The sequence below is a fragment of the Cherax quadricarinatus genome, chromosome 76, assembly GCF_038502225.1.
Source record: "Cherax quadricarinatus isolate ZL_2023a chromosome 76, ASM3850222v1, whole genome shotgun sequence".
Lineage (NCBI taxonomy): Eukaryota > Metazoa > Arthropoda > Malacostraca > Decapoda > Parastacidae > Cherax > Cherax quadricarinatus.
The window spans coordinates 15491610-15511873 of record NC_091367.1 but is presented as its reverse complement, the minus strand read 5'-3'; the positions used below and the strand labels follow the sequence as shown (position 1 = coordinate 15511873).

Genomic DNA, 20264 nt, shown 5'->3' with positions numbered 1-20264 from the left:
ATGGTCTAAATGGCGGCCATTTTGATTACATGTCGACATTTTTGTAATAAATTTTAAAATATTTTTAAAAATACAGGGTGTTTCAAATATTTTGTCCCAATTTCAAATTAAATTGCTTTAAAATTGGGTCTATATTTTTTAAACACCCTGTACTGCTATTATTTTATTGGGGAAGCGCCAAGCCCGTAGGTGTCATACAACGCTAAGAAAATGGGGAGGTAATCAGGTCTGATGCAGAGAGGGAATAAAAGAAGAATGATTACTGCAATTTCCTGGATCAAGAGCCTCAAGTTGTAGTAAAATCGTGAATATCAGCGGCACAAGTTAACTTAGTTACCTACGAAAAACAAAGCGACTATTCTTTCTATCCCTATAAATGTGAAACAATTTTATATAAGAATGGTAAAGCATTCACAAAGAAGCGCTAAATCCGTACGGCCAAACAACGCCTAGGGAATGGAAGGTTTGAGAATTGACTGAAGCAGAAGGGGAGAACACCTCTATTTCTTAATATCAAAGAGTCCTTTAACATCATTAAAGCGATAAGTAGGTGACGGAGGATCGAGCCTTCACCGGGTTTAGTTCTTCGTGAAGTATAATCATTAAGGAGCACCGAGGCACCTACCGTAGAGTGCTCCTGTTAAGTAAATTATAGCAAGGTGAGTTTATAAGCTTAATTTTTGGTGTAATATTAAGTATTAGAAAAAATATTACATAATCTGTTTATCTTGTGGAAAGAAGAGAGAGAGAGAGGAGAGATACCAGGAGGGAGAGCAGGGAGACCAAGAGGGAGGGAAACCAGGCGGGAGAGCAGGGAGACCAAGAGGGAGGGAGGAGAGAGGAGAGATACCAGGAGGGAGAGCAGGGAGACCAAGAGGGAGGGAAACCAGGCGGGAGAGCAGGGAGACCATTAGGGAAGGAGGGATACCAGTAGGAGGGCAGGGAGACCAAGAAGGAAAGAGGGATACCTGTAGGAGGGCAGGGAGAAGAGAGAGCAAGGAGACCAAGAGAGAGGGAGAGATACCAGTAGGAAGACAGGGAGAAGAGAGGGCAGGGAGGGCAGGAAAGGGAATAACCTTGCAAACAGATCTTTAATATTTTTAATATTAGAAGCCATAAAAAATACGAACTTCAGTAAGCCTCACAAACCTACGCTTGTTCACTGGACTTGCTTATCGACACAAAACCCTAAATAAACCAAAACTCTATGTTAAACCAAAGACTCGTCCTTTCATTTCTTTCTTAGCATACCCGGGATGGAAATGAATAAAATGTGAAAATTATGCAGTGTTACTTGATCAGCATTCTATTTCATCCGATACAGATTTACCGCGTCGTAAAACACTGAAATCTTCAAACTCGAGACTGTCCACGGAGCGAGATATATCAGTGAAATCACCGCTGTCGATGGGGTCCGGGTGCATAAGTTTAAAGGGAACTTCAGCCATCAGCTCCCCACTCAGGGAGCCACAGTTGAGCTTAACACGCAGGGAGTACGACACTACAATACCCAGAGCATCGCTGGCACTCATCCTGGCCGAGACCACTGTAGAAGCGGCCAGTCCGGCGTCCTTGTCCTGAAGCTGACCATCAAGGGCAACGCCGAAGGCTCTGAAGGCTAAGGGTGTTAGGCCAATAGTCCTGGAGAAGCTGGAGTCTGGGATAATAGGACATCCCTCGCGGGATTCTATGGATGCTACGATGCGGCTGAAATGTGTGTTGGTGACGGTGACCTCAACGTGCTGCACCACCTGGGCCACGATGTACTTCACAGTCTTCTTGGAGAAGTTGCTGATGTTGACTTGTGGCTCTAAGGATTCTCCGTAGAAGTACAGGTCACGGTCAAGACACACCTCCAAGTGCAGCTTGCCGGGGTTTAGCGTGAAGCCTCTGCTTACCAGAATCTGCGGATGACGGCCGCTGGATTTCTTGGGCGCGAGCTGAATCTTGCGGACAGCGAAGCTGACCGAGTTTCGCTTGTGGGGTTCTTCATCGACGTTCTCGGCAACGTACAACATCAGTTCGTAGATAACTCCGAGCTTCTTTTTCTAGGTAAATGGAGCAAATATTAGTGTCACTGGTGAAAATTTGTTTGGAAACAACGCTAAAACTACCCATTTTAACAAACAATTTACACAAAGTCGAGGTCATACTCATAGGGATGCACCTAGACTGCAACCTGAAATTCAACATTCACATCCAGCACATCTTAGAAAACGTCCGCAACTGTGGACATTCTATCAAATTTAGGCTACTGTATTCCACAAACATATTTACTCACTCTCCACTACTCTTATCTATCCTTACCTCATGTTATTTGTGTTTGGAGATCTACTACAAAATATCACCTAAAACCAATTGGTATCCAAGAGACATCAACTCTTAAAGAAATCACCCAAACGGGTTCCGCACAATACACACACACCCACTATTCAAGCCTCTAAATTTCGTCATTCAATTTATCCATTCTTACTGCTGTTTATATTATATATATATATATATATATATATATATATATATATATATATATATATATAATATATATAATAATAATAATATTTTTTTAATGGAACAAGGAGCTAGTAACCACTTCTCCTTTATATATTACTAAATTAAAAGAGAAATACTTTCGTTTTTCTGTTTGGGTCACCGTGTACGTTTATTCTCTTCTCTGAGGATGAGGGTCCTCAGTGAAGTTCTAGAGGTGGTACCTCCCTATATTATAATATAACGAGCTTTAAACCAGCGCTCATACTCTTCCCGGAGAGCGTCAACAGAGCAGTCACATTAAAAAAATTAAATATCACTTTAATACACCATGTTTATGATTTAACCTAAATAAGAACTCCATGTAAATAATGGGCCTTAAAATTTTCAGCACCTTTCCAAAACATGCTAAAAACTTTCCCTTCTGCCACCTGCTTAAAAAAAATTTTGAAAAAAGGAAAAAAAAACCTCCTTAATTTTACTTACTCCTTGCCGAGCTAAATGATCTTAAAGCCTGATCTGTCAGTATGATTCCAATAATATTAACCCTCATACTGATGTTCTAGCTATTACCAGTGTTTCAACATATGTATTAACCAAAAATACTTTTTACCTTAGTATTCACCACTGCAAATGTTATTCCAAACTGTTACACTAGAATGTTAAATCTTAAACCAAATTAATGTAGTATATAAGACGTCAGATATTGCAAACCGTTATATTCTAGTAAATTATCCTAATTGCATAACTGTTCAGCAGTTATAAGTTAGTTTTAAGTTTGCCTAGAATGCTCTGCCTAACAAGAGGTTGTCTATAAAGTAGCAGACGTATGTCAATTAATCCTATATCATTTGTTACTGCAATATACTTTTTTTTTTTAGAAATAAAGTTAGTTTTGTCAATAAACTGTTCCGTGTATGAGTTGGTAAGACGTATACTTTAGGTCTTAACAGCACAAGACACTAGACACTACACGACACCTACCTCCTCCTTCCATTTGTTTATCATTTATATAAATATCAGAGGTAATATTTTTAAATCTTCTAAAACTTCTTTCCAACTCCGTCCTCTTCTCTTCCCTTCTTTCTCTCCTTATCTCCTCCCTCTTGCCTTCCTGACACTGTCCTCCTCTCCTTCTGCCTTAACAGGCAATATGAGAAATATAAAATTTGTTAATTCGAGAACATTAGGGTTGACTTTCTAAGTAATAGGCATAAGTTTCAGTATCTGCCTATTTTTCGGAATTTTACCACCTGTTTCTCTATGCTGTTTGGATTTCATAAATCAGTTCTTCCTTCATTAATTGCCTACTAAAGGGCTTTGAGGTGAAAAATTAGTTTGTCTTACCGTGCCCTCAGCTCCTGGTTCTAAGGTAACCGATGGTGGCGCATTTTCAGGAAGCAGGATGGCAAAAGGACACGCCTCCGCCCCCAACTTTTCCAGAAGCCGAGCTACAGTACCCCCTGCCTTCCTCTCCTCTACCCTCTTCAGCATCACCTCGCACTTGGTCAACACAAACTCCTTGCTGAAGTTGAGACCCATGACTTCATCCTCTTCGCGGCCATAACGGTAAGAGATGGAGACTCTGACGAAGACTTTCCTTCCTCGGAGGTACTCATGGTCCACCACTACCACGCCCTCCACGGGCCAAGTGCGAGTGAGGTCGTCTACGAAGTCCCGTCGGGTGAGATATGCCGTGATCTTTCCTGGAATTGGAAAAAACTGGCTTCAACCTGAAAAGAAGCTCGCAGTTCTTTGGAATAGAAAAATCTGAGGATTCGCTGGAATGGAAATTGGCCATTCCCTGAAACGGAAAATTTTCGTCAATACCTGGAACAGAAGAATTTACTATTTCCTGAAACAGAAGAAACTTCTCGTTACCTAAGATGTAAGTTGCCACATATCCCTTATAATGGAAGATAGTCATTTCCTGAAATAGAATAAACTAAGTTTATGGAAGAAAATGTGCTTATCATTAATTTGGAATAAAAATACCCAGTTAGCCATTGGATTATAAGAGCAAGCTCAGTATAATGAATGGAAAACTAAGACCCAGGAATTAGAGAAACAGATCTATATTAATAACGTCAGTCTCTCAGGTGCCGTATTTAGCCTAACTGGTCAGAGTTCAGATTGCGATTAACTGATGGAAAATCGAACGTTCTCCACTCCTCATGCTGGATGTTCCCACACTGGTTTAGGGATTCGTAAAAATGTGTCTCTCAGTATCACAAGCAGTACAGTAGCTCCCTACCTATACAAAACACAAACACCATGTTCTTTGAGAAATTATTGACATAAGGCTTCAGGGAGCCGCTTATAAGTACAGCTCACGGTCGAGGAGCATTTCCAGGTGTTACTTGCCGCAGTTAAGCACGAAGCCTCTGCTATGCAGAATCTGCTGTTGATGTCTTCCTCTCTTTCAGTTATACCATAAAATGTAAACCAGGTTGAGAGAACCCTGCAGTGACTACCCCGCGACGACTACTTTGCTTCACCGTCCCGTAGGCGAGGCTTAGCTTTATTTGGGTTCCGTACAGGCAGTGTGTTCTAGGCGGCGCTACCAGACCCCTGCCTGGTAGGAGAATGGGAGGGACATCTTGCTTATAGGCTGTATTAGGTGAGTGATGAGTAGCTTAGTGTCTCACAGACAGAAATCTAGTAGGCCTAGTCTGCAAGATGGCAGCACTTGCCTAACGAGATATATAAAACTCGACAGGCCATATAACAACGTCCACTTCACAAACAGTTAACAAGTGAATAAGGTTACCGCACTGTTGCACGTGTTTCACTCATATTTACATTGAGGTCACCTACAATTTCGTTGCTCATCTGCTGGTTATGAGTGAGACAACTGGGTTTTGGAGGCCTGTGTCGCATAAACCAGTAGGAGAGTTGCAGTTTCCCTTAATTCCATACTATTCCACTAGTGGTTCTGCCCTCTGTGACGCCACCCACACTTCCACACCTTATTTCTGGTAGTATAAAAAGCTGCCTTTTTATGAATTTGTTTCACATTCATCGAGGCTGTGGAGCTGAACATACACCAAGGCTGAGGGATTGATCACCTTGTGTCTACATTTCCACCACTACTTCCGTCTCCTCTGTGTTTTGACTGAAGAAACTTGCTATGGAGGGGAAACAACTTGTAAGTCAACATGTCAAACTACCGTACATGCGTTTTACTTATCTTCCTCGGTGGCCCGTGGTCTGGTGGCGACAGCTCTCGCTTCACACAGCGAGACTCCAGGTTCGATTCCCGGGAGGGTAGAAACATTGGGCGTGTTTCCTTACACCGGTTGTCTATGTTCACCCATCAGTAACAATGGGTACCTGGGAGTTAGTTGACTGACATGGGTCGCATCCCGAGACAAAACTGACCTAATTTGCCCGAAATGCTCTGCATAACAAGGGACTTTCTATACAGTAGTATATCATTGATGTCAGCTAAGATTGTATACCTTGTACATGCACTTGTAGAAATAATAATATTCTAAATTTATCATACAGTACCACATAAATCATTTTACCTCAGAATACAACGGTGAGATTTTTTTAATGCTTGTGTATGAACGTGTAATTTTTGACTGATTGTATTAACTGATTGTATTTTGACTGATTGTAACGTATTTAATGGAAAAAAAATATAACTTCCTGGCTTGCGTTAAGTTTCAATTGTTGAGTTACGACTCAGACTAAGGACAGTGGAACTGCATCGTGTTACCAAGTTACTGCCTCTATAAACACTGGAATGTCGTAGCTCGCGTAAAAGATTATTATAGCGAGGACGCCAGTCTTCAGAATGACCCGAGGTCTGGTCATGGACCAGGCCGCGGGGGCGTTGACCCCCTCGGAATACAAACTAGGTAATGTGTACTCGCCTAGTTTTGGTTGCAAGGGTCGATTCACAGCTCCTGGCCCCGCCTGTTTACTGGTCGCTACTAGGTCACTCCCCATGCTCAATTAGCTTTATCATACCTCTACACACACTACATGCGTGTGTGTATCCTCACCTAATTGTGGTTGCAGGAGTCGAGTCATAGCTAATGGCCCCGCCTCTTCAATGGTCGCCACTAGGTCCACTCTCTCTCCTCCATGATCTTTATCATACCTCTTCTTAAAGCTGTGTATGGTACCTGCCTCCACTACCTCACTTTCTAGACTATTCCATTTCCTGACGACTCCATTATTGAATAAATATTTCCTAATACCCGTAACTCATTGACTTCCAATTGTGACCCCTTGTTGCTGTGTCCCATCTCTGGAACATCCTGTCTGTCCACCCTGCCGATTCCTCTCAGAGAGGGAGGGGGGGAGAAAGGGGGAGAGAGAGGGGGGGAGAGGGGGAGAGAGGGGGGGAAAGGGGGGAGAGAGAGAGGGGGGAGAGAGAGGGGAGAGAGAGGGGGGAGAGAGAGGGGGGGGGGAGAGAGAGAGGGGGGGGGGGAGAGAGAGAGGGGGGAGAGAGAGAGAGGGGGGGAGAGAGAGAGAGAGATTCAACTAGTTGCATAATAAAATAACAAGTAGTAACAGACTGGTAGCTACGTAAAAACAAACTAATAAAGATGAGCAGAAGGTCTGCAGTAAAAATAAATTTCTTACTAAGAAAGTCAATAAAACAGAACAGAGAGGGGAAAAAAATATCAAATTTTTACACCTGCCTCATGAACGACCAATGGAATATCTGGAATTCCAGAAATAAAAATAGAGTTAAAATGAAATTTCTTCCTTATTTAGGCACTAACGAGGTTATCAACGAAAAAAAAATCCAAACTAGACGGGAAATAGGTGAACATGGACAGCCGAACCTAATGTGCTGGTGACCTGAAGCTCACCTGAGTCTTCAGGAACCTAATTAACTTCCTTCACTGTACCCCTGATTAAGGCTTCAGTTTGAGTGTAGATATAGTTCAGAGAACCTACAAGTTAGGTTAGGTGAGATTCGTCAGGAAACAGGACAGGTGTTTGTAGATGAATGGTTCAGAGAACCGACATGTTGATAAATTAGACACATGTAGGTATCTTTATTAGAAACGTTTCGCCACACAGCTTCATCAGTCCATACATAGGAGAAGTTGATAAATTAGACACATGTGCAACTCTTGGGTATCTTTATTGGTATCTTTATTCTCCTATGTATGGACTGATGAAGCCACTGTGTGGCGATACGTTTCCTCAATAAAGATACCCAAGAGTTGCACATGTGTCTAATTTATCAACAGGACAGGTGTTCCCTGACGCGGGTCTTAGACGTATGACGACCAGCCAATGAAGCTTTTGGTCATCTGACCGAGGCCTTCCACTGGCTTACCGAGAAGTTCATAAATTTGACATACGTGAAGCATTTTGGATATACACAAATAACCCGCACATAGAAGAGAGGAGCTTACGACGACGTTTCAGTCCGACTTGGACCATTTACAAAGTCGGACCGAAACGGTGTCGTAAGCTCCTCTTTTCTACGTGCGGGTTATTTGTGTATCGTTCCAGTCACGGTATTGTGCTTTTTTTTTTGTTACTTTGGATATCTTGGGATCTTAATATAGCTTAATAAACCCCGTAGGGGTTATACAGCACCTGTGGGGGAAGGGATGGAAGGTATTCAGGCTCAATTCAGGGAACTAGAGCACATATCTAATTCCCTAGATCAAGAGCCCCCTCAGCTGCATCAAGGAACCTCCTATGAGGAGCCTAACCTATAGGCCCCTCAAGCCTAACCTATAGGCCCCTCAAGGGAGGGGCCTAACCTATAGGCCCCTCAAGGGAGAAGCCTAACCTATAGGCCCCTCAAGGGAGGAGCCTAACCTATAGGCCCCTCAAGGGAGGAGCCTAACCTATAGGCCCCTCAAGGGAGGAGCCTAACCTATAGGCCCCTCAAGGGAGGAGCCTAACCTATAGGCCCCTCAAGGGAGGAGCCTAACCTATAGGCCCCTCAAGGGAGGAGCCTAACCTATAGGCCCCTCAAGGGAGGAGCCTAACCTATAGGCCCCTCAAGGGAGGAGCCTAACCTATAGGTCAAGGGAGGAGCCTAACCTATAGGCCCCTCAAGGGAGGAGCCTAACCTATAGGCCCCTCAAGGGAGGAGCCTAACCTATAGGCCCCTCAAGGGAGGAGCCTAACCTATAGGCCCCTCAAGGGAGGAGCCTAACCTATAGGCCCCTCAAGGGAGGAGCCTAACCTATAGGCCCCTCAAGGGAGGAGCCTAACCTATAGGCCCCTCAAGGGAGGAGCCTAACCTATAGGCCCCTCAAGGGAGGAGCCTAACCTATAGGCCCCTCAAGGGAGGAGCCTAACCTATAGGCCCCTCAAGGGAGGAGCCTAACCTATAGGCCCCTCAAGGGAGGAGCCTAACCTATAGGCCCCTCAAGGGAGGAGCCTAACCTATAGGCCCCTCAAGGGAGGAGCCTAACCTATAGGCCCCTCAAGGGAGGAGCCTAACCTATAGGCCCCTCAAGGGAGGAGCCTAACCTATAGGCCCCTCAAGGGAAGAGCCTAACCTATAGGCCCCTCAAGGGAGGAGCCTAACCTATAGGCCCCTCAAGGGAAGAGCCTAACCTATAGGCCCCTCAAGGGAGGAGCCTAACCTATAGGCCCCTCAAGGGAGGAGCCTAACCTATAGGCCCCCTCAAGGGAGGAGCCTAACCTATAGGCCCCTCAAGGGAGGAGCCTAACCTATAGGCCCCTCAAGGGAGGAGCCTAACCTATAGGCCCCTCAAGGGAGGAGCCTAACCTATAGGCCCCTCAAGGGAGGAGCCTAACCTATAGGCCCCTCAAGGGAGGAGCCTAACCTATAGGCCCCTCAAGGGAGGAGCCTAACCTATAGGCCCCTCAAGGGAGGAGCCTAACCTATAGGCCCCTCAAGGGAGGAGCCTAACCTATAGGCCCCTCAAGGGAGGAGCCTAACCTATAGGCCCCTCAAGGGAGGAGCCTAACCTATAGGCCCCTCAAGGGAGGAGCCTAACCTATAGGCCCCTCAAGGGAGGAGCCTAACCTATAGGCCCCTCAAGGGAGGAGCCTAACCTATAGGCCCCTCAAGGGAGGAGCCTAACCTATAGGCCCCTCAAGGGAGGAGCCTAACCTTTAGGCCCCTCAAGGGAGGAGCCTAACCTATAGGCCCCCTCAAGGGAGGAGCCTAACCTATAGGCCCCTCAAGGGAAGAGCCTAACCTATAGGCCCCTCAAGGGAGGAGCCTAACCTATAGGTCCCTCAAGGGAGGAGCCTAACCTATAGGCCCCTCAAGGGAGGAGCCTAACCTATAGGCCCCTCAAGGGAGGAGCCTAACCTATAGGCCCCTCAAGGGAGGAGCCTAACCTATAGGCCCCTCAAGGGAGGAGCCTAACCTATAGGCCCCTCAAGGGAGGAGCCTAACCTATAGGCCCCTCAAGGGAGGAGCCTAACCTATAGGCCCCTCAAGGGAGGAGCCTAACCTATAGGCCCCTCAAGGGAGGAGCCTAACCTATAGGCCCCTCAAGGGAGGAGCCTAACCTATAGGCCCCTCAAGGGAGGAGCCTAACCTATAGGCCCCTCAAGGGAGGAGCCTAACCTATAGGCCCCTCAAGGGAGGAGCCTAACCTATAGGCCCCTCAAGGGAAGAGCCTAACCTATAGGCCCCTCAAGGGAGGAGCCTAACCTATAGGCCCCTCAAGGGAGGAGCCTAACCTATAGGCCCCTCAAGGGAAGAGCCTAACCTATAGGCCCCTCAAGGGAGGAGCCTAACCTATAGGCCCCTCAAGGGAGGAGCCTAACCTATAGGCCCCTCAATGGAGGAGCCTAACCTATAGGCCCCTCAAGGGAGGAGCCTAACCTATAGGCCCCTCAAGGGAGGAGCCTAACCTATAGGCCCCTCAAGGGAGGAGCCTAACCTATAGGCCCCTCAAGGGAGGAGCCTAACCTATAGGCCCCTCAAGGGAGGAGCCTAACCTATAGGCCCCTCAAGGGAGGAGCCTAACCTATAGGCCCCTCAAGGGAGGAGCCTAACCTATAGGCCCCTCAAGGGAGGAGCCTAACCTATAGGCCCCTCAAGGGAGGAGCCTAACCTATAGGCCCCTCAAGGGAGGAGCCTAACCTATAGGCCCCTCAAGGGAGGAGCCTAACCTATAGGCCCCTCAAGGGAGGAGCCTAACCTATAGGCCCCTCAAGGGAGGAGCCTAACGTATAGGCCCCTCATGGGAGGAGCCTAACCTATAGGCCCCTCAAGGGAGGAGCCTAACCTATAGGCCCCTCAAGGGAGGAGCCTAACCTATAGGCCCCTCAAGGGAGGAGCCTAACCTATAGGCCCCTCAAGGGAGGAACCTAACATATAGGCCCCTCAAGGGAGGAGCCTAACCTATAGGCCCCTCAAGGGAGGAGCCTAACCTATAGGCCCCTCAAGGGAGGAGCCTAACCTATAGGCCCCTCAAGGGAGGAGCCTAACCTATAGGCCCCTCAAGGGAGGAGCCTAACCTATAGGCCCCTCAAGGGAGGAGCCTAACCTATAGGCCCCTCAAGGGAGGAGCCTAACCTATAGGCCCCTCAAGAAAGAAGCCTACTTCTACCTGTGGATCTGTCCAAAGTGACGCCGCATACGAGCACTTCACCTCGCCTGTCTGCATTATGCAAGCCTCTTCGCGCGCATTCTATGTTATCAACACTGAAGGATTGATTACATTGGCTCCAGGTTGAGGGACTGATTACCTCAAACTCCTTCTGATCTTCAACCATTCTTCTTTGTATTGAACTGATGAAGCCACTGTGTGGCGAACCTTTCCATAATGACGATACCCAAGTGTTGCACAAGTGTGTAATTTATCACCTCAGTTTGAGATAGAAATATAATCAACTTCTGCTTTCCTGTTTGTACCTCCATGTTGGTTCCTGCCTCAGGTGTGTACTGAGTATCCTGATTAGCAGACTGAGGTTCGAGTTTTTATTATTCATGATTTCAATGACTGGAGAGGCTCAGCGCATCGCTTTAGTACACAAAAAGCAAAAACAAATTTCAAACTTCACAACTTACCATTGGGAGAGGATTTCTTGAAAACTTTCGCTCCATCCGTCATGTCGGCGGCTACGTGCGGCGTGGTCCTGCTGGCTCACTAGCTGGCTCGCTAGCTGGACACACACTGTGCTGGCCCGCCACCTGGACACACTGCGCTGGCTCGCCACCTGGACACACACTGTGCTGGCCCGCCACCTGGACACACACTGCGCTGGCCCGCCACCTGGACACTTTCTGCGCTGGCCCGCCACCTGGACACTTTCTGCGCTGGCTCGATAGCTGGACACTTTCTGCGCTGGCTCGATAGCTGGACACTTTCTGCGCTGGCTCGATAGCTGGACACTTTCTGCGCTGGCTCGATAGCTGGACACTTTCTGCGCTGGCTCGATAGCTGGACACTTTCTGCGCTGGCTCGATAGCTGGACACTTTCTGCACTGGCTCGATTGCTGGACACTTTCTGCGCTGGCTCGATTGCTGGACACTTTCTGCGCTGGCTCGATTGCTGGACACTTTCTGCGCTGGCTCGATTGCTGGACACTTTCTGCGCTGGCTCGATTGCTGGACACTTTCTGCGCTGGCTCGATAGCTGGACACTTTCTGCGCTGGCTCGATAGCTGGACACTTTCTGCGCTGGCTCGATAGCTGGACACTTTCTGCTCTGGCTCGATTGCTGGACACTTTCTGCGCTGGCTCGATTGCTGGACACTTTCTGCGCTGGCTCGATTGCTGGACACTTTCTGCGCTGGCTCGATTGCTGGACACTTTCTGCGCTGGCTCGATTGCTGGACACTTTCTGCGCTGGCTCGCTAGCTGGACACTTTCTGCGCTGGCTCGCTAGCTGGACACTTTCTGCGCTGGCTCGCTAGCTGGGCACGCACACTGTGCTGGCTCGCTAGAGGGACACGCACACTGTGCTGGCTCGCTAGAGGGACACGCACACTGTGCTGGCTCGCTAGAGGGACACGCACACTGTGCTGGCTCGCTAGAGGGACACGCACACTGTGCTGGCTCACTAGAGGGACACGCACACTGTGCTGGCTCGCTAGAGGGACACACACACACACACACACACTGTGCTGGCTCGCTAGAGGGACACACACACACACACTGTGCTGGCTCGCTAGAGGGACACACACACACACACTCTGCTGGCTCGCTAGAGAGACACACACACACACACTCTGCTGGCTCGCTAGAGGGACACACACACACACTCTGCTGGCTCGCTAGAGGGACACACACACACACACTGCTGGCTCGCTAGAGGGACACACACACACACTCTGCTGGCTCGCTAGAGGGACACACACACACACACTGCTGGCTCGCTAGAGGGACACACACACACACACACACACTGCTGGCTCGCTAGAGGGACACACACACACACTCTGCTGGCTCGCTAGAGGGACACACACACACACACTGCTGGCTCGCTAGAGGGACACACACACACACACACACACACACTGCTGGCTCGCTAGAGGGACACACACACACACACTGCTGGCTCGCTAGAGGGACACACACACACACTGCTGGCTCGCTAGAGGGACACACACACACACACACTGCTGGCTCGCTAGAGGGACACACACTGTGCTGGCTCGCTAGAGGGACACACACTGTGCTGGCTCGCTAGAGGGACACACACTGTGCTGGCTCACTAGAGGGACACACACTGTGCTGGCTCACTAGAGGGACACACACTGTGCTGGCTCGCTAGAGGGACACACACTGTGCTGACTCACTAGCTGGACACACACTGTGCTGACTCACTAGCTGGACACACACTGTGCTGACTCACTAGCTGGACACACACTGTGCTGACTCACTAGCTGGACACACACTGTGCTGACTCACTAGCTGGACACACACTGTGCTGGCTCGACAGCGTACACCCGCCTCACTAACATTGTAAAGAGTTGTAAGTGCACCGTCCCCTTCCTTTATACTCTTGTAAAGTCGACGTCATCTTGTTAACGAAGCCGTGGATGTGGCGGCACACTGCCCGAGGGAAGAGTGGCCAAAGGTAAGAAATATAGGTACGACATAGATACGTTGATTATTCTCTTGATAACAGTATTTCACTCTTACTAATTCAGTCAAATGGGAGATTGTTAAAAACGCTGTTAACAGTGTTTTATTTTCCGGAGTTGCGATGTGATATTAATTAGTTTTTATTGACAAACGACAATCTAAGATAGGTAAAACTAATCTAACCAAACGTAATTAATGAATTGGGTACTTACTGCATACCAAATGCGAGAAATTCGTAAGAAAACTTAGCGAGGGCGAGTTTTAGCACAACAGCTCAATGGTACTCAGCTTACAAACGAAAATATCCGGGTTAGATTATCGGACAGAGACGTATGAACAAGTTTCCTTACACCAGTTGATCCTGTTCACCCCTCAAGGGATGTTCCTTGACGCTGGTGAGGGCTCTTGATCTAGGGAATTGGATCTGTGCTCCAGTTCCCTGATTTAAGCCCGAATACCTTTCATCCGCCCCCACCCCCACCTCAACAGGCGCTGTATAATCCGACGGGTTTAGCGCTCCCCATGATTATAATTAAATAAATACTGCTTTTTAATAATAATAATAATAATAATAAATATGTATTACTACAAGTACATGTACAAGGTATACAGTCCTAGCTGACATCAGTGACATACTACTATATAGAAAGCCCCTCGTTATGCAGAGCATTTCCAGCAAATTAGGTCAGTTTTGTCCCAGGATGCCACCCACACCAGTCGACTGACACCCAGGTACCCATTTTAATGATGGATGAACATATACAACCAGGACGGATCCATGGAAGGCAAATCCTGTGTCAAAAACCTACTGGAGTTTTATGACAAGGTAACGGAAGACACGAGAGAGAGAGAAGTGAGTAGATTGCATTTTCTTGGACTTCAAGAAGGCCTTCGACAGTTCCTCACAAGAGATTAGTACAAAAGCTAGAGGCTTAGGCACGCATAACAAAGAGCACTGCAATGGATAAGAGAATACCAGAGAGGGAGATAACGAGACATGGTACGTGACGAGGTATCAGAATGGGCGCCTTGGATGAGCGGGGTTCCACAGGGGTCGGTCCTAGGACCAGTGCTATTTTTGCTATATGTGAATGACATGACGGAAGGGAGAGCTTATAAGTGTCCCTGTTCGCAGATGATGTGAAGATAATGAGGAGAATTCAGTCAGGTGAGGATCAGGCAGGACTACAAGGTGACCTGGACAGGCGGGAAGCTTGGTCCAGCAACTGGCTTCTCGAATTTAACACCCCCTCCCCCCAAGTGCAAAGTCATGAAGATCGGGGAAGGGCAAAGAAAACCGCAGAGTATAGGCTAGGTGGCAAAAGACTGCAAACCTGAGAATAGCGTTCCGATACCTCAGTAAGGAATCGTTCAAGACTCTGTATACCTTGTACGTTAGGCCCATACTGGAGTATGAAGTACCATTTTGGAACCTACACTTTGTCAAGCACGTCAAGAAATTAGGGAAAGTGCGAGACTAGTTCCAGAGCTAAGGGGAATGTCCTACGAAGAAAGGTTAAGGGAAATCGGCCTGACGACACTGAAGGACAGGAGGATTGGGGAGACATGATAATGACATGCAAAATACTGCGAGGAATTGACAAGGTGGACAGACAGGATGCTCCAGAGATGGGACACAGAAACAAAGGGTCACAATTATAAGTTGAAGATTCAGAGAAGTCAAAGAGATGTTAGGAAGTATTTCTTTAGTCAGAGTTGTCAGGAAGTGGAATAGTTTGTCAAGTGACGTAGTGGAGGCAGGAACCACACACAGTTTTAAGACGAGGTATGATAAAGCAGGGAGAAAGAGGAACTAATGGGGATCAGTGAAGAGGCGGGGCCAGAAGCTGTGAATCGACGCCCTACAACCACAACTAGGCGAGTACATACCCTGAAGCCATATAGAGATTACCAAATGAACCACTGACCCCAGAACAAAGTGAGGAAAAAACGGCTATCGTTCACTTAACTAACTATAGAACCTGCCAGGTAAACATTACCAGTGTTTATTAAAACAGTGACGAGATGGCTGATTCTATTTAAACAGCACAGGCAAGCACACAAATAAGCACATAAAGAAACCTCTTTTTATTGCAAGACAATGCGAAAGATATACACACACATATATATATATATATATATATATATATATATATATATATATATATATATATGTCGTGCCGAATAGGCAGAACTTGCGATCTTGGCTTAAATAGCAACGCTCATCTTGCCATATAGGACAAGTGAAAATTTGTGTATGCAATAATTTGGCCAAAATCATTCTGAACCTAACGAAAAAAATGTTTGATTGTGTTTGTTTAGTACTAAATTATTGTAAACGTATTTAAAACATATTTAGTTGGGTTAGGCTAAAATAAATTACGCTTGTTATAATAAGGTTAGACAAGTTTTCTAAGATTCTTTTGGTGCAAAATTAAAAAAATTTACATTAACATTAATTTAAAAATATATCTTTAAACGTACAAGTGAATATTTCAGAAAGGACTTAATTTTAAATGAGTTCTTGCTAATTGACCAGTTTTACATATTCGGCACGACATATATATATATTATATATATGCAAAACAACCACTGTGAAAGAGTAGTGAAATTCCAAGGAACTATGAAAGTAATACATCAAAGGAAGACAATTAAAGGGTTTAGACCACACCTCACAGTCAACTCCCACAACAAAGAAACACCTGACGCGCGACAATACCGGACTCATAAGAAAAGAGGAACACTGCAGTAGGTCCGCTGGTCCAACTAGACAGGTCCTCACGACAACCCAATAACAAATCATTCTACCCAAGAAATAAGGTTTATTATTTGTCCAATGTATTATTAAATTCTTCACAAATTTTGTTAATTATAAATGAATGTAATTTATATAAACCAAAGGAAATATTCATATTTTCAAAACTGCTTTTTATGATACAAGATTCAATTATATTTCTGTCAACCATGGACTTGTTTGATACAACTTTCTCAACTTTTTGAAAATCTATTGGATGGTTAAAATCTCTCACATGAATAAATAGAGCATTGGAATCTTGTCCAGTTGTTTTAATCTTAGTTCGAGACTTACCAGTTTGACCGCAATAAGCTTTATCGCAAATTTTACAAGGAGTCTTACAGACATCCGTCAGTATTTTGGGGGGAACTCTTCAAAAGTTTTTTTTTACTTTATCAAGATTTTTAAATACAACTTTAATATTAAAAGTCTTAAGAAGAGAAGGCATATCAACCAAGTTTTCATGGTAAGGGAGAACCAACATATTTTTAATGTTAGTAGAATTACCGACAATATGTAAAGTAAAAGGACACAAGTGCAACTAATGTGACATTTTATTGTGGCAACGTTTCGCTCTCCAGGAGCTTTATCAAGCCGTTACAAACAGTACATGGACACAGAGGGTATATATAGGCTCAGAGTGAGGTGCAATACTAGTGGTAGTAGTAGTAGTAGTGATATTAGTTAAAGTATTAGTAGTAATACAATATGGTAGAACAATTAACTAGTACATGAGGTTATATATCCTTTTACTCATGTGCGAGTTTTTCTACCATATTGTATTACTATTACTACCTCAACTTACATCACTACTACAACTTATGTCACTACTACTACTACTACTACCACTAGTATCGCACCTCACTCTGAGCCTATATATACCCTCTGTGTCCATGTACTGTTTGTAACGGCTTGACAAAACTCCTGGAGAGCGAAACGTTTCCACAATAAAATGTCACATTAGTTGCACTTGTGTCCTTTTACTTAACATATTTTTAGTTGAATAAGGTTGGTTGTCCCTTTTTGGGTTGTAAAAAGTATTTTTAGCAATTTTAAATGATTTGTCAATTACATTTCTTGGGTATTTCAGATCATTAGCTGTTTCATAAATTTTGGATATTTCTTCATCTATGAACTCTGGACTACAAATACGCATGATGCATTACTTTCATAGTTTCCTTGATAATGTGAGTAGTCACGAAAGCGCTTGGAATTTCACTACTATTTCACAGTGGTTGTTTTGCATATTTTAAAACCATTATGTATATGTATATGTATGTATGTATATATATATATATATATATATATATATATATATATATATATATACAGAGAGAGATATATATATATATATATATATATATATATATATATATATATATAGAGAGAGAGAGAGAGAGAGAGAGAGAGAGAGAGAGAGAGAGTGTGAACGTGGTGTCAGGTGAGAAAGTGTGAGTGTGTGTGTGTGTGTGTGTGTGTGTGTGTGTGTGTGTGTGTGTGTGTGTGTGTGTGTGTGTGTGTGTGTGTGTGTGTGTGTGTGTGTGTGTGTGTGTGTGTGTGTGTGTACTCGCCTATTTTTGGTTGCAGGGGTGGAGACTTGGCTTCTTTCCCCGTCTCTTCACTGATCACTACTAGGTTCGCTCTCCCCTTGCTCATTGAGCTTAATCATACTTGTTCTTAAAGCTATGTATGGATATTTTCTCCACTACATCACCTTCCTGACTATTCCACTTCCTGACAACTCTGTGACTGAAGAAATGCTTCCTAACATCCCTGTGATTCATCCGAGTCTTCAACTTCCAAATGTGACCCCTTGTTGCTGTGTCCCATCTCTGGAACATCCTGTTTCTTTTCACCTTGTCAATTCTTCTCAGTATTTTATATGTCGTTATCATATTCCCCCTCTCTCTCTTGTCCTCCAGTGTCGTCAGGTCGATTTCCTTTCCTCGTAGGACATGCCCCTTATCTACTAGTCTTGCTGCAAACCTTTGCACTTTCTCTAGTTCTCCTTACGTGCTTTGGATAGGTGTGGGTTCCAAATTGGTGCTACATACGCGGTGTACAGGGTCCTGAACGATTCCTTATTGAAATGTCGGAATGCTGTTCTTTGGATTGCTAGGTGCCCGTATGCTGCAGCAGTACTTTTGGTTGATGTGTGCCTCAGGAGATGTGCCCGGTGCAATACTCACCCCAAGATCCTTTTCTTTGACCGAGGTTTGTAGTCTCTGGCCCCCTAGACTGTACTCCATCTGCGGTCTTCTTTGTCCTTCCCCAATCTTCATGACTTTGCACTTGGTGGGGTTGAACCCCAGGAGCCAGTTGCTGAACCAGGTACGGCCTGTCAAGATCCCTATGTAGTTATGTCTGGTCCTCGTCCGATTGAATTCTTCTCATCAACCTCACATAATCTGCAAACTGGGACACTTCTGAGTCTATTCCTTCTGTCAAGTCGTTCACAAGCACCAGAATAGCACCAATTCCAGGACTGACCCCTGTGGAGCCCCGCTCGTCACAGGCGCCCACTCTGACACCTCACCACGTACCATGACCCGCTGTTGTCTTCCTGACAGGTATTCCCTAATCTATTGCAGTGCCTTCCTTGTTATCCCTGCCTGGTCCTCCAGCTTTTGCACTAATCTCTTGTGTGGTACTGTGACAAACGCCTTCTTACAGTCCAAGAAAACGCAATCTATCCACCCTTCTCTCTCTTTTGTCTTACTGCTGTTACCTGTGATGAAACTTCAGTAGGTTTGTGACACAGGATTTCCCGTCCCTGAAACCGTCCTGGCTGTCGTTGATAAGCTCATTCCTTTCTAGGTGCTCCTACACTCTTCTGATAATCTTCCCCATGACTTTGCGTATTATACATGTTAGTGACACTGCTCTGTAGTTTAATGCTTCGTGTCTGTCTTTATTTTTAAACTGGACTATATTTGCTGTCCTCCATACTTCACATAGTCGCCCTGTTTCGATAGACGTGTTGAAGATTGTTATTAGTGGTACACACAGCACCTCTGCTCCTTCTCTCAGTACCCATGGAGAGATGTTATCCGGCCTCATCTCCTTTGAGGTATCTACTCACTTAGCAGCCTCTTCAGTTCCTCGGTTATATGTATTGTGTTCATTTGAGCTCCTCACATACTTCACGGTCGTTTCTTGTGATCTCCCCTCCTTCGTTCCTCAGCCTGATTACCTGGCCCATGACTCTTGTTTTCCTCCTGATGTGGCTACAGAACAGCTTCAGGTCAGATTTCGCTTTCGTTGCTATGTCATTTTCGTATTGTCGTTGGGCCTCCCTTCTTACCTGTGCATATTCATTTCTGGCTCTATCAAACCTCTCCTTATTCTCCCGAGTCCTTTGCCTTCTATACTTCTTCCATTCTCTAGCTAACTTAGTTTTGGCCTCTCAACACCTCAGGGTGAACCAAGAGCTCATTCTTTATTCCTCGTTATTTCTGCTACCCTTGGATACAAACCTCTCAGCTTCCTTGCATATTGTTGTGACATATTCCATCATCTCGTTTACTGACTTCCTTGCCATTTCTCTCTCCCACTGAACTCCGTGCAGGAAATTATTCATGTCTGTGTAGTTCTCTCTTGTAGTCTGGCTTCATTCGTTCTGCCCTTCCTGCTTCCCTCTCCACTTGTAACTCTAAGTATTCGAAGCTCAGAACTATATGATCACTGGCCCCGAGGAGTCTATCATATGTGATGTCCTCAATATATGCACTACTCAAGGTGAATACTAGATCCAGTCTTGCTGGTTCATCCTCTCCTCTCTCTCTGGTAGTGTCCTTTACGTGTTGGTACATGAGGTTTCCCAGTACCACCTCCATCATTTTAGCCCTCAACGTTTCTGGGCCTCCATGTGGCTCCAGGTTCTCCCATTGGATTTCTTTGTGATTGAGGTCACCCATAATCAGCAACTTTGCTCTACTCGCAGGAGCCCTTCTGGCCACTTCATGCCC

At 45.6% G+C, this 20264-nt stretch overlaps 2 protein-coding genes across 2 annotated transcripts in view; both read right to left on the bottom strand.

Moving 5' to 3' along the window:
• The window catches only part of LOC128703645 (uncharacterized), a 220981-nt gene that overhangs the window by 52179 nt on the left and 148538 nt on the right, over positions 1–20264 (bottom strand). The gene's annotated exons all lie outside the window — the stretch shown is intronic.
• On the bottom strand, positions 838–13367 carry LOC128703644 (arrestin homolog). The gene is made up of 3 exons (XM_053798388.2): positions 11480–13367; positions 3835–4193; positions 838–2048 (listed from the first exon to the last, which is right to left on the bottom strand). The coding sequence occupies exons 1-3, from the start codon at positions 11520–11522 to the stop codon at positions 1299–1301; spliced, it is 1152 nt and encodes a 383-aa protein (XP_053654363.1). The 5' UTR covers positions 11523–13367; the 3' UTR covers positions 838–1298.

Excerpts from the sequence above, each read along its gene's own strand:
- LOC128703644 (XM_053798388.2), bottom strand. The coding sequence starts at position 11,522 with ATGACGGATGGAGCGAAAGTTTTCAAGAAATCCTCTCCCAATG. Across the intron at positions 4,194-11,479 it reads CAAGAAATCCTCTCCCAATG|GAAAGATCACGGCATATCTC; the intron begins GTAAGTTGTGAA and ends TTCCAATTCCAG. Across the intron at positions 2,049-3,834 it reads AACCAGGAGCTGAGGGCACG|AAAAAGAAGCTCGGAGTTAT; the intron begins GTAAGACAAACT and ends CCATTTACCTAG.